Raw genomic sequence first — 13,923 nt, forward strand, 5'->3', positions numbered from 1 at the left:
TGATTCTGGAATCCACATCTTCAGAGGAGCCCTGGCTAGGGTGAGACTATGCATTAGGAAATGACTTTAAGACCGGAAGAGATCCGAGAAAAATTTCTCTATTACCTCCCAGGGAAATTGCTATAGACTCATTGGGTTTGATAACATGAAAAAGTTCCCTTCTGATGGTAGGAGTTGGTGGAATCTAAGTTTCTAGAATTTTATGGATTAAGACAAACTCCTGGTGGTCTCTTGTGCTTACTTCAATCACCTTTGGCCTTGTGAGTTCCCTGTGTGTGCTTTAACAGCTCCAGAGGGTTTTGGGGAGAAGGTCATAGAATGATGGGGATCCTGGAGGCTGCTGTAATGTTTTCCAAAGGAAGGGAAGCCACACTGCTCCCCAAAGTTCTCTCCAACGTGCCTGCAGCGAGGAAAGAGGGCAGTGCACAGCTGGGTGCTTGAAATCCTGCCTCCTGGAAACACAAAGAGGCACTTTGCAAAGAAATCCAAAGAGCCAGCATATGTTCTCTGCAAGGGACCCCGTGTGGTGGAGCTTTCATGTCGGCTCCTTCGCTCAACTATGCATAACTAGGAAGAAATGTGGGTGACCAGGAAGAGAAAAGAAGCAATGGCTAAATACCAAAGTTGGCATGTGTTCTTTTTTAAAAAATATATGTATATTTTTAAATAAAATGTTTATTTTAGAGAGAGATGAAAGCTTTTTTTCTTGACTCTGCAATGTACCAGGCATTGTGCTGTTATTTTGTAAAATCCCCACAATGGTACCATGAAACAGTATCACAATCACCCCCAGTTTACAGATGAAGAAACTGAGTCCAGAAAGGCTGAGTTAATCACTTAAGTTTACACATCTGAAACCTGGCAGAACCAGGGATCACATTGTACTTATCTGCAGTGCTTCTGATCTCATACACTGTACATCTCACCCACACTAATCAAATGAGGACATTAGTGAGCCTACAATTATGTATATGCTATTAAAATACACGGAGCAAATTGTGAATTAGTTTGATAAATGACTGGTGCCCTCCTTATTCTATAGATGTAAGAACTTCAAGGGAAATTCAACATACTGAATTCAGTACAGAAGAAATGATGGAGTGATGGTAGGGGTTGGAGTGAAAGTAGTAACTTAAGATTCCTTAATAAACCAGCCAAGTAGTTGGTGACTCAACTAAGAAAAACAGTCATCAGAATACAGACTAAGGTAGTTTTGAAACATGTTGATAGAATGGAAAGTATGGGACTTGATCATGGGATGGGAATGGCAAAGGAGAGAGAGGTTTCAGATCTGGGAGAGAGAGGTGGATATCCGTGTGTGCATGCTAAGTTGCTTCAGTCATGTCTGACTCTTTGTAGCTCCATGGACTATAATCCACCAGGCTCCTCTGTTCTGGAGTTCTCCAGGCAAGAATACTGCAGTGGATTGCCAGGCCCTCTTCCAGGGGATCTTTCCCACCCAGGATGGAATCCACATCTCTTATGTCTCCTGCATTGGCAGACGGGTTATTTATCACTCACCTGGAAAGCCCAGGTGAATGTCCAGTGTATGTTAATTCCATTCACAGAGGCAAAAGGCCAGAGTGAGTAACCTCAATACGAAAAATTGTGAATCTGAGTGTCTGTCGCCTGTAGGACACTCAAGTCAAAAGCATTCACTAGGAGGTCTGGACCTCAGAGTCCTTTGCACAGAGATTTAGCGATGGGAGATAACAGCATTCAGAAGGTCACTGAAATCATGAGGATGGCTGTGATCTACACAGCCTGTGGAGTGATAAGAAAACGGGATGCCGAAGACCACCAACACGGTTCGCTATTGGCAGAGGGGAGGAAGGGGCGGGACTAGGAAACCAGGAAGAAGACCGGAAGAAGGAAGTATCGCAGGCTCCAAGGTGGGAGAAAAAGAGAATCTTCAGTCCTGTCTGGTGCTGCTCTTTCTGTAAGGTAAGGAACAAAGAGTACTGTTTGATTTAATACTAAGGAGGTGGTTGGTCGATAACCAAGGTGAGAGCATCATGTGTGCATTGGTAAAGCCAAGTGGATGTGGACCAAGGAATTGAAAGACAATGAAGAGCCCGCCTGGTGGTTACGATTCTGGGCTTTCACTGCCGTGATTGGGGAATTGTGATCCCACAGGTCATGTGCAGCATGGCCAAAAAAAGAAAAAAAGGTGGGGGGGAATGAGAAAATGGAGACTGAATCCAGGCATCGCCTATCAAGGGGCATGGCCATGTGAGGAAGAAGATGCACAAGACCAGAGCAGACAGAAATTTAAGGGACCGATTTTTCAAGAGGAGAGATATTTGAGCTTTTTTTTTAAAAAAAAGAATGAGAACAAGCTGGTACACACAAGAGAGAAAGTGGTAGGGATCCATGCACATCTGTATCACCTTTTATTTATCCTCTCTACTGTTGATGGACACGTCAGTTGTTTCCAATTTTTGACAATTGGAAATGTTGCTGATACAAACATCCTAGCACATGCGTTTTGGTATAGACATTACCAATTTTTTTTAATTTATTTTTTTGGCTGAGTTTTGCATCATGTGGAATCTTAATTCCCCAACCAGGGATTGAACCCATGCTCCTTGCAGTGGCAGCACAGAGTCTTAATCACTGAACTGCCAGGGAAGTCTCCTTACATTTTTGTTGAACATGTGAAATTGTTGGGTCATGGTATTTTTGTTGAACGTGTGAAACTGTTGAGTCATGGTGTTTGCCTACTGTTAAGTCGTAGCCAATGATGGAAAAACAGCTTTCTGAGGGGCTTGTCCGCATCCCCCTCCCATCAAAATACATGAGCTTTGGCTGAGCTATGTCCCCATCAACACTTGGTTTTGCCTGTCGTTTTCAGTTTTACCCATGCTGTGGATTGTTTTGGTATTCCCTGTAAAATCTCCTGGCATCGATTGGATGACTTATAGGTTCAGCAACTTTTCATATTTCCTTGGCCATTTGGATTCCTTCTGTGGTAAGGTGACTGTTCAGGTCCCCTGCCCATTATTCCTTTGAGTTTCCTGCCTTTTTCCTGTTGTATTGCAGAATTCTTTACGTATTCTGGAGTTGGGTCTTTGACTATTATGTGGTTTTTGCAAGTAACTTCTCACACTCTGAGGATTGCTTTTTTATTCTCTTAATGATATTATCTCATAAACCAAAGTCTTTTATTGTTAAGTAATACAATTTATAATGATTTCCTTTAAGGTGAGAATTTTTGGTATCATGTTTAAGGAATCTACCCGAAGATCCTATAGAAAATCTTCTTACTTGTTCTTTATTTTTATTTTTATTTCTCTTGGGAGGAATAATTTTTTTAGCGAATGGGTGCCTGATAAACTTTTTCAGTTCATTGCATGTTTAAAACGCCTTATTTTTCACCCTTGTTTGTGAATGTTAGACCAGATGCAGAGTCTTTGGGTCCCACTTGAGTTACAATCTATTTCCATTGAGCTCTGTAAATATTGCTCGAAATGTTATTACACTATTGCAAAAAGGAAGCTTGAGGGAATCAGCTTTTCTTCAGAGAGAAACTTCTTTTCTCTGAACAGTACTTATATACATTTATATCTATCTTTGTATTTGTATTGTTGTGGTAGTTTTCATTTATTGATGTATAGTGGGTTTACAATGTGTAAGTTCCTGCTGTGTACAGCAAAGTGATTCAGTTATACATATACTATATACACATTCTTTTTTGCATTCTTTCCCATTATGGTCTATCACAGGATACTGACTTTAGTTCCTTATGAAATACAGTAGGACCTTGTTGTTTATCCATTCCATATATAAAAATGTATATCTGCTAACCCCAGACTCCCACTCCACCATTCACCCCATTCCCCGCTCTGCCCCTTGGCCTTGGTGGTGGTTTACATTGAGATGTAATTAACATATAATATTATATTAGTTTCAGGAGTACAATGTAATGATGTGATGTTTGTACATACTGCAAAATGATCACCACAGTAAGTCTAGTTAACATCCATGCCACACAAATTATATTTATTTCCTATGATTAGAACTTTTAAGATCTACTCTCTTAGCAATTTTCAAATACACCATACAGTATGTATCTACCTTTGAAATTTAGAAATTTGACCCAGTTACTAATGGGGCCCCCACCTCTACCCACTGCAGTAGTTTCTGGCACTTGATGAATGATTTCAAGTTTGATTTGGGCCTTTCTGCAGCTGTGCAAAATATCTTTTCAAGAATTTCCATGCTATTTTCTTCTTCTTCATCTGCTCTGGAAATGCTATTACATATATATTTTTCAATGTTCTGAGAAAGATTCCGCATCTCTGCCTTTTCCCTTCTTTTCATGGAATTACCTCCTTCTTTCCTCTGAATTTTGGGAGATTTCTTCCAGCTCATCCTGGAATGGACCAGTCTGGCTTCGGGCAGTGGCAAATCTGTTATTTCCTGCCTCTATTGAGTTTCATTAGTTTAGAAGTCATGTGTTTTTTATCCAAGAACTCTTCCTTGTTTAAGATGGCTCTTTTTTATGGCAGCCCGCTTCTGTCATATTAAAGCAGTGTTCTCTCTGTTCTCACCAGGAATACAAATTAGACTTTAAAAATACATTTCCCTTACTTCCTACTTAACTTTTTCACTGGAGGACAGTTCTCTGAATTCTCAGATTAGCCTCCCTGTTTTATGGAGGTAATAACCTGTAATAACAGCACAAGCATTTGAACTAGAAAAAGCTGGCATCTCAGTGGTGATGCATGAATGACTCTTCACTGAAACCCTCTGAGCTTTGATTTATTCAGTGGGTGTAATAAAACCCTTATCCTAAAGTTCTTTAAAGGATTAAATAAGATGATGTACGTTGAAAAAATCTGCCTGCAATGCAGGAGACCCCGGTTCTACTCCTGGATTGGGAAGATCCCTTGCAGAAGGGATAGGCTACCTACTCCAGTATTCTTGGGCTTCCCTGGTGGTTCAGCTGGTAAAGGGTCCACCTGCAATGCAGAAGACTTGAATTTGATCCCTGGGTTGGGAAGATCCCCTGGAGAGAACGGCTACCCACTCTAGTATTCTGGCCTAGAGAATTCCATGGACTGTATCACCTGTGGGGTTGCTAAGAGTGGACACGACTGAGTGACTTTCACTTTCACTTTTAGCTACATGGCTTATTGTACTTTCCTGGTGGCTCAAATGGTAAACAATCTGCCTGCAATGCAGGAGACCTGGGTTTGATCCCCGGGTCAGGAAGATCCCCTGGGTAGGGAATGGCTGTCCACTTCAGTATTCTTGCCTGGAGAACTCCATGGACAGGGGAACCTGGCAGGCTGTAGTCCATGGGGTCACAAAGAGTTGAACATGACTAAACTATATGATTTATTATTATCTTCATCATATCTTGCCATCATCATTGTAGTCATCATCTTTATCATCATCTTCACTATTATATTTAATTACTGATTTTTTTTTCTGTTCATTCTCAGAGAGGTCTGATTAGTCAGGTGTGGCTGAGATGGTGGGGGAGGTGATCTATCAGAGATGATGTTGGTCTCCATTTAATTTCCCTCAAGAGGTTACCACACATAGTAACTTTTTCTTGGCCAGTTCTTCCTTGACTCAGAAATCACTGGTACAATTTTTTTTTTCCTGTAAGAACAAAATTTATTATCATTAATAAATGTAATAATAATGACCACTTCCTTAGTTTCAATGTAGCAGACATTTCACATGTGTGCATTACTGTTTGTTTGATCTTCATAGCATTCTTGCAAAGTAGGAGCTGCAATGTGTAATGGTGACCAGCAGAGACAAGATTCTTGCCTTCATTTTCCAGAGGAAGAAACTGAGTTACTAGAGAAGTGGAGTAATTTGTCTTGGATCACTCAGTAAGTGGCCAAGCCAAGACTGATCCTGCATTTGTTTGTCATGTCGTGTTGCTTCATTAAAATTTGACACCGTTGCCATCAGAACTTACTGCATAAAGTTCTCAGTTCTTTCCATCTCAGTTTTCCATTTCCATTGTGTGTATTCCTTATCATAATCAACAGTTGTTGAATGTCTTCTATATACCCAGGTCTTATTTTGGGCAAAAAGAGGTCCAAGATGAAGTCTCTACTCTTAAGGTTGAGGTTTCCTATGTAATGACTGCTGCCATTTTCTGCCAAAATAGCAAGTGGGATCTTTCCTTAATTTCCATGAGTGAAATAGAATTTCTCTGATATGTGTGTGTGTGTGTGTGTGTAGAGATATATTTGAGTTATTTCAAAATGATATTGGAGGAAGAAATGAGTCAAAGCTACTGGCTCTAGTTAACTTTTTGGTCCCCAAAACTGAATTTAAAATTTACTCTGAATAAAGAGAATTAACAAATGAAGGAGCTTAGATGAAAATACAGTTGAATATTTCTACGCTTTGGGGATAGAGTAGGTGCTTTAAGCATTAAACTAGAGGCATAAAACATAAAGGAAAAGATGGATGGCTTTGACCATATTAAAAATGTAAACTTCCTGGAAGACAAAAATCAACATTAGAGATTTTAAAGGGGGAAGGTCAAACTAAAGGAAATATCTGACATAAGATAACAATAGCATTAGTGTAGTTAAGATAGCTAAAGAGCTTTCTAAAATCAATAAGATAATATGGAGCCCCATAAGAGAAAACCAGGCTGAGGACATGAAGAAGTGAGTGGTTAACTGAAGAAGGAATGCTCAGAGCCCTGAAACGTGAGACATGTGTTTACTGTGATAAAGAAGAAAAACCCTACAAATTAAAAGAGCACTATAATGCTATTTCTCAGCTATTCATCAGGCAGGAATATTAAAAGTGGTAATATCCCATGTAGGTCAGGGTGTAGGCAGAATAGGACATTTATGCATGGTAGGTGGGCCTGCAAAATGTTTCCACTTTTTAATCTAGAGGATAATTTGGCAACACAAGAATAATTTGAAAATGTGACACATTGTGATGCAGAAATTCTTTTTTTTAATTGAACCACAACTGATTAACAATGTTGTGTTAGTTTCAGGTGCAGAGCAAAGCGGTTCAGTTATATACGTATATACATATACGTATGTGTATATGTATGTGTATGTGCGCTCAGTAGTGTCTGACTCTTTGCGACTCCATGGACTGTAGCCTGCCAGGTTCCTCTGTTCATGGAATTTTCCAGGCAAGATTATTGGAGAGGGTTGCCTCCAGGGGATCTTCCCAACCCAGGGATTGAACCTATGTCTCTTGAATTTCCTGAATTGGCAGGCGGACTCTTTACCGCTGTGCCACCTGGGAAGTCCGTATATATGTACACACACACAGACACACACACACACATATACAAACACATACACACACACATATACACATACTTATTTTTTCAGTTTCTTTTCTGTTACAGGTTATTACAGAATATTGAATATAGTTCCCTGTGCTATATAGGAGTTGATTCTCTATTTTATAGATAGTTGTGTATATCTGCTAATCCCAAACTCCTGATTTATCCCTCCCTCACACCCCCTTTCCTCTTTGGTAACCACTAGTTTGTTCTCTGTTTCTGTTTTGTAGATAAGTTCATTTGTCTCATACTTTAGATTCCACATATAAGTGATATCATATGGTATTTTTGCCCTGTATTTTGAATTCTGTTCTCGACCAGTACTGTCCAGTGGAACTGTCAGTGATGATGTAGGTGTTCTGTTTTACACTATCTAATATGGCAGGCACTAGCTACATGTGGTTTGGGGGTATTTGAAATGTGGCTAGTGTCACTGAGGAACTAAATTTCTAATTTTATTGAATTTAATTTAAATTTAAATAAAAATATGTCTTGTGTGACTTCTGAGTTGGACAGAGCAGCTCCAGCCAATATTGGGGCACAGAATGAAGATGTTAAAACTAATTCAGGGACTTCCAAGTGGAATATCAGATTTCAGAGGAAAGGGATCTCAGATAAAAATAATACTGCAACATTATTGAAGCAAGGAAGAAGCCCCTATTTTTGTTGGTCAAAGCAAGTCATGTGGTCACATTTAAGGTCCACAGGAGCAGGAAGTGTAACCCTTCCATAGATCAAAGTCAGGGATATAAGAAGTGGAATGTTCTTTCTTTCTCTTCCCCTTCCTTCTCCTTGTCCACCTTCTCTTCCTTTCTTCCCTCCTCCCTCACCTTCCTCCTCCTTCCCCTCCCCTGCCTTGCTCTCTCCTTCCTCTCTCCTCCTCCCCATTGTTATCTTCTTCTTCAAATGCACTTAATTGAAACGTTCAGTCCATTCTTCAGGTGGTAGAAATCAAATTTCAGGTAATTTGGGGCTTCTTCATTCCATACCTCAGCCATTGCTGCCTTCTCCTTATCTTTGTTGCCAACAGCATCATGTCAAGCTCTTTTGGTACCTTTGTAGGCCCTCCTAGCACCCACATTCACTGCACGTGGCACTGTGAAAACACTCCAGGTCTTCCACGTGGAGGGCATCTGTGACCTTTGCTATATGACTCGTAGCTATATAATCTACCTGTCTCCAACCTGCCTGGACTCTACTTAAATTGTGACCCTGGGAAGGGCACAGGACAAGTCGCTTTCTTAGAGATTCCTTCTGTAGTAGTCAGTTTAGACTCAGTGACGCTGCAGTAACAAACAGCCCACTAACCTCTGACTTACAACAACAAAGGTATTGTTTTTTCACTCCAAGTGGATCACCATGACTCTGGTCCACAGCAGCCCCCAACTGCTCATTGCTGGTCTCATGGCAGTGTGAAGAAAGAAGGGGGTGGATTACAAAATGATTCTTAGAGCTTCTACTTTGATGTAACATAAACCACCTCTGTGCATATTCTATGTCCCAGGAAAAAAATCACGTGATTGATCTTGACCTCAAAGAGAAGAGGAAGTAAAATCCCTTCCTATGGAGATAGGCAGTGAAATTTTTGAACAATAATAAAATTAGCACATTCATCATCTACTTTTCCTCTCCCTGTCTCCTTTCCCACTCCCCTGTCATCATCATCAGTATCCCACAGCTTGGGGGTTCTTTATCTAGAATATATGGGGTAGGATACTCTTCAAACGCTGCTATTTATGGCATAGACATAAACATTCCAAAGCCCATAATCTTCAAACTCCAAACCCCCTTTTTTTTAAAAAGAAAAAAAAAAAAACCTCTATTCTCTCACATGTGTTTCTGAAGTCTGCTTTGAGAGATGAAAAGATTTGACACTCCTTTCTCTTTTTTCTGCCCTGTCATCCCCTCCCTGGGGTAGGAAGCAGAAAAAGCCCTGGCTGCTTCTTGAATGGAGGAAAACCTCATAGGAGAACAGAAACTTGTGAAGAAACCATCAGTTAATAACATATTATTACACCACAGTCTAGCTGGGTAGGCTGTCTGTTGAGGAGAAGCAGGACAGAACTGAAATATCTCAGCATTGAAGGCAGAGGCTGACATGATATTGGAGCTGTCTACCAGAGTTCTGGAGGACACGTGCTGTATACTAGACCTTTCTGAGATGATAGGAATCTTCTAATTCTGTGCTGTTCAACACAGCAACCCCGTAGTCACATGGGGCTATGAAGCCCTTAAATGTGGCTAGGGTGGTGGAGGAACTAAACTTTATTGCTTTTAACTTTTAAAATATTTAATTGGAGGACAGTATTTTTATTTTTATTTTTTTAAAGATTTATTTATTTTTGGCTGTTTTGGGTCGTTGATGCTGCATGGTCTTTGCTCTGTTGCTGGGAAGCGGGTAACTCCCCTTTGTTGCGCGATGCGCGGTACAGACTTCTCATTGCGGTGGCGCAGCTCGGACTCTCCGGGCCTCAGGTTTCAGTAGTTGTGACACATGGGCTCAGTAGTTGCAGCTCCCGGGCTCCGGAGCACAGGCTCAATAATTATGGCAAGAGGGCTTAGTTGTTCTGCAGTATCAGGGATCTTCCCAGATCAGGGATCGAACCTGTGACTCCTGCATTGGCAGGCAGATCCTTTGCCACAGAGCCACCAGGCAAGCCCCAATGTTTTTAAATTATTTTTTAATTTTTAGGCTGCACCAGGTGGCTTGCAGGGATCTTAGTTCCCTGACCAGGTATCAAACTCATGCCTCCTGCAGTGGAAGTACAAATTCTTAACCACTGGACCACCAGGGAAGTCCTGAGGAATTAAATTTTAAATTTTAATTTCAATGGCCATGTGCCGCTGATGACTACTATACTGGACCCTCTAGACATTATGGGAGACGGTGCTACTATTAATAAAAGTCACCCAGTGTCCTCACTGCCTCACTATTATTTATACATATAAAAACATGCTGTGACTTGGTTTTTAAAAAAGTTCTCAAAATGGAAATAACTTTAGTTTGTAGAAAAATTATATTAACATTATAGGCATAACTCAGTTGGTTAAAAGCAAATAATGCCTTAACTTATTAATTGGCTAGACCTACTGACCTAATAAGCTGAGGCTAAATTCACAATTTAATTAAAGATTTCATGTTCATTCAGCCAAGACATGCCTCAAACCATCTTTTGTTCAGCTGGTCAGCAAGATATTTAGAGCCATATGTAGTACATCTTGCAACTATAATCAACCTATGCAAAATATCCCATTGCAAAAAAAGTTCTTTCATTTGTCAGACTAGTAATTCTGCTGTAGGAATAGCATTTTTCTCTATTGCACTCATGCTAATCTTATTTGTAGTAAATGAAGAGGACATAATATACTATATAGAAATTTAGATGTTACTTGATTGTTGATAATTTAGCAAATAGATCTGTAAGTTTGCTATCTCTCAAGCGGTTTTATTTCTCTATTGGAGATGAGAAAACTGACTTAGAGAGGGTATGTACTTTCTCCCTAAGGATATATAACTGGTATTTGGAGTTCTAATAGATACTCATATCTCTTTGATCCAAAGACCCTCCCACCCAACACACTGCCTTACTTGGTAATTGATGATAAAACCTAACTGAAGTCACCATTGTTTTCCAAAGGATAAAGGCTGCAGAATGTCATGACCCCTTTTCAAAAGCCAACTGATGCTAATACGCTGCCACCCTGTAGGATGCTGCTGGCCAGCCACAGCTGATGGCTCTTGGTCTTCAGCGCTAGAAGGGACATGAGGCTGGAGTCTAAGCCACACAAGAAAGTGATCCTGGTCAAACTGGAACCCGTATTCATGATGCCACTATCATTTTATTGGCTTCTGGTTACCTACTAGGTTTGTTGAAAAGCAAGCATCACATTTCTGGGATGCATGCTACACCTGGTGCAAAATCTGCCCGACACTCTCACCCCAAGCTTAACCCTGGCCCTCAGTGTTAATCATCTGCAGCTTCATGAGCCATGTTCTTGCAGGCATGTCTTCCTCCTGGGAATTCAGCAGCAATGCCTCACATTCTCTTAAGATACAAACAGGTGGTTGCCAGAAAGAAGGAGGGTGGGAGGCAGAGGGCAAAAGAGGTGAAGGGAATTAAGAGGCACAAATCTTCAGTTATATGTCAGTTGTTCAGTTGCTCAGTCCTGTTTCACTCTTTGCAACATAAGGGATATGCTCAGTAACATTGTAATAGCTTTGTGTGGGGACAGTTGGTTACTAGATTTATGGTGGTGATCTTTTAATAATGCATGCAAATGTCAAATCATCATGTAAAACACCTGAAGTATTAGTCCCTTAGTCCTGTCCGACTCCTTGCGGCCCTGTCGACTGCAGCCCGCCAAGCACCTCTGTCCATGCAATTCTCCAGGCAAGAATACTGGAGTGGGTAGCCATTCCCTTCTCCAAGGAATTTTCCCAACCCAGAGACTGAACCCAGGTCTCGTGCATTGCAGGCAGATTCTTTACCCTCTGAGCCACCAGGGAAGCCCAGTACACCTGAAACTGACATGATATTGTACATGCCCTGTATTTCATTAAAAAGAAAAAAAAAAAAGGCAATGGATGCTCCTTATTTGCTGTTCTATTCTCGGTTCCACTTTGCTATTTGTAAAACAGGAAAACCTTTCCCTCCCTAGAACGCTGAAGTGCAGAGACGCTGGCCCCACGTGGACACCCGGGACCGTGGCAAGGTGGGCGCCGGACGCGGAACTACAGGCCCCAGAATGCACGGCGCCCTCCGCACAGGCGCAGCGGGGACACCCCCCCCCCCCACCCCACCTCCCCGGGCCAGCCGGTCAGCGGCCAGCCTGCGGAGACCCGGGTCCCGCGCCGTAGCGGGGCTGGGGGCAGTGGCCGGGGCGGACCCGGCGGCGGCGCCCAGGGCGGCCCGGGCGTGGCCATGAGGGCTCCGCGGCTGCACGAGGAGTAGGCGGTGGAGCCCCCGGGAGGGAGCCGCGCGCGGGCCAGACGGCTCGGGAGGCTCCGCAGTGCCGCCGCCCGGGAGGCTCGGCGCGGGAGCCATGTAACCCTGCGGCGGGCTCCGGGCTGCTCCGTCCTCCCCAGCTCCGGGCTAGCGCGTCAGCGGGGCCACGATGAAGAAGCAGTTCAACCGCATGCGCCAGCTGGCCAACCAGACGGTGGGCAGGTAGGTCACCCGCACCCGCGGGCCGGGCGCGCGGCGGGGCTGTATCCCCCAGCGCGCGCAGGTAGGTGATGGAGCGGGCGCGCCGGCCCCCGCGGGTCCTCTCCCCTCGCTCTGGGCGCCGCTCGCGGGCGCGACCCCCCCTCCCCGAACTTCTCTCGGACCCCGGAGCCATTCTGGAGCTCAGCCCGCCGCTCCGGGGCTCCGGTTGCCAAGCGCGAGGAATGACGCATCCTTTACCTGCGTCCCCAGCTGCCCCTTCACCTCGTCCTCCCTGTACGCCCCCCCACCCCCACCCCGGGACTCCCTTCTCCCTCTGGCCCCAGAGCGTCCTGGAAACAGGTGTTCGCTCTGCTCGTGCTGGAGGCCGCCGACCCGCGGTAGCTCTTCGAAGATGCATGCCCCTCCTGCTCGGAGTTCGGGGCTCCTCGGGGGGTCCGGGGGCGCGGGGGGGGGGGGGGGCGGGAGGTGCGTGTTGGACCTGGTGGGTCGGCTTGACAGAGCTGAGCCTGCCCCTCCGGGTGCTCCGGCTGGGCGAGATGCTGAATCTCTTTTCCCGGCCGGGTTTGTCGAGGTGTTAGGTGGCGGGGAGAGATCGGTAGGGGTGGGGGCCGCTGCAGGGAAGGTGCTGGTGGAATGGCGCGGCAGTCGCTCGGTCCTGAGACTGATTTCAGTGGCGGGGTTGGGGGGGGGGGGTGCGGGCTGGCGGTGAAGGCTGCAAAGGAGGAGGCCCAACTCCTCTGGAAGATGAGATAAGCAGAAAGAAGATCACAGCCAGGTAGGGGAGGCGGGGGGCTGGACCCCGGCCCCAGTGTTGGGAAGAACCTGATCCTAGCGCAAGACCCCGCCGCCGGCTGTCATCACCAAAATGGGCTACATCTGGGCTAGTGTCTCCTGGGGCCGCTGTGTGGGGTGCCGGCGTCTATTACTGTTACATAAGGGTTCCGGTGGGTCTCTTCCCAAGCTCTGCACACAGACTGGTTAGGTAGAGAGGGATTTTCGTGAAACTTCTGTCCCTGGAGAGAGATTTCTGTTGCTTCTGTGGCCAAGGAATTTGGGTGTGCTGTCTTAACGCCGGTGAAAAGCAGAGAACCCAGTCTTGGGTGCCGTTCAAGTAGGAGCTCAATACCTCGAGGGCCCTCCACTAGGTTTACCAAGAAACCGAATACCTTTCTTGGGTGGGAAATGGAGCCCCAACTGGCATCTGGCCAGTCGGGAGTGGGGACCTTCCTGGGGGACACTGAACACCCTTGTAAGCACACTGCCCTAATTACGGTGGGCATTTGAGGGCAGAGGGGTGCGGGCGGCTTGTTAGGCTTCCAGATGGCTCCCAAGCAACCATGTCTAAAATGGACTTGGATGCATTTTCCTTTTTCCCAAACACATGTGCTTTCACAGGGGGGAGAATTTATGAATAGCAGCGTCAGATTAGCCCAGATTTCTGGCATGGTATTGTCACAGATA

The 13,923-nt window shown here is 44.3% G+C and overlaps 1 protein-coding gene across 3 annotated transcripts in view; it reads left to right on the top strand.

Moving 5' to 3' along the window:
- Positions 1-12,078: 12,078 nt before the first annotated feature.
- Positions 12,079-13,923, top strand: part of ARHGAP44 (Rho GTPase activating protein 44) — a 119,858-nt gene continuing 118,013 nt past the window's right edge. For all 3 annotated transcript variants that reach the window (XM_070479127.1, XM_070479129.1, XM_070479130.1), the window contains exon 1: positions 12,079-12,462. In XM_070479127.1, coding sequence (XP_070335228.1) covers positions 12,410-12,462 — 53 coding nt within the window. In that variant the 5' untranslated portion in view covers positions 12,079-12,409. The remainder of the gene's footprint in view (positions 12,463-13,923) is intronic.

This window comes from Odocoileus virginianus, chromosome 17 (assembly GCF_023699985.2).
Source record: "Odocoileus virginianus isolate 20LAN1187 ecotype Illinois chromosome 17, Ovbor_1.2, whole genome shotgun sequence".
NCBI lineage: Eukaryota > Metazoa > Chordata > Mammalia > Artiodactyla > Cervidae > Odocoileus > Odocoileus virginianus.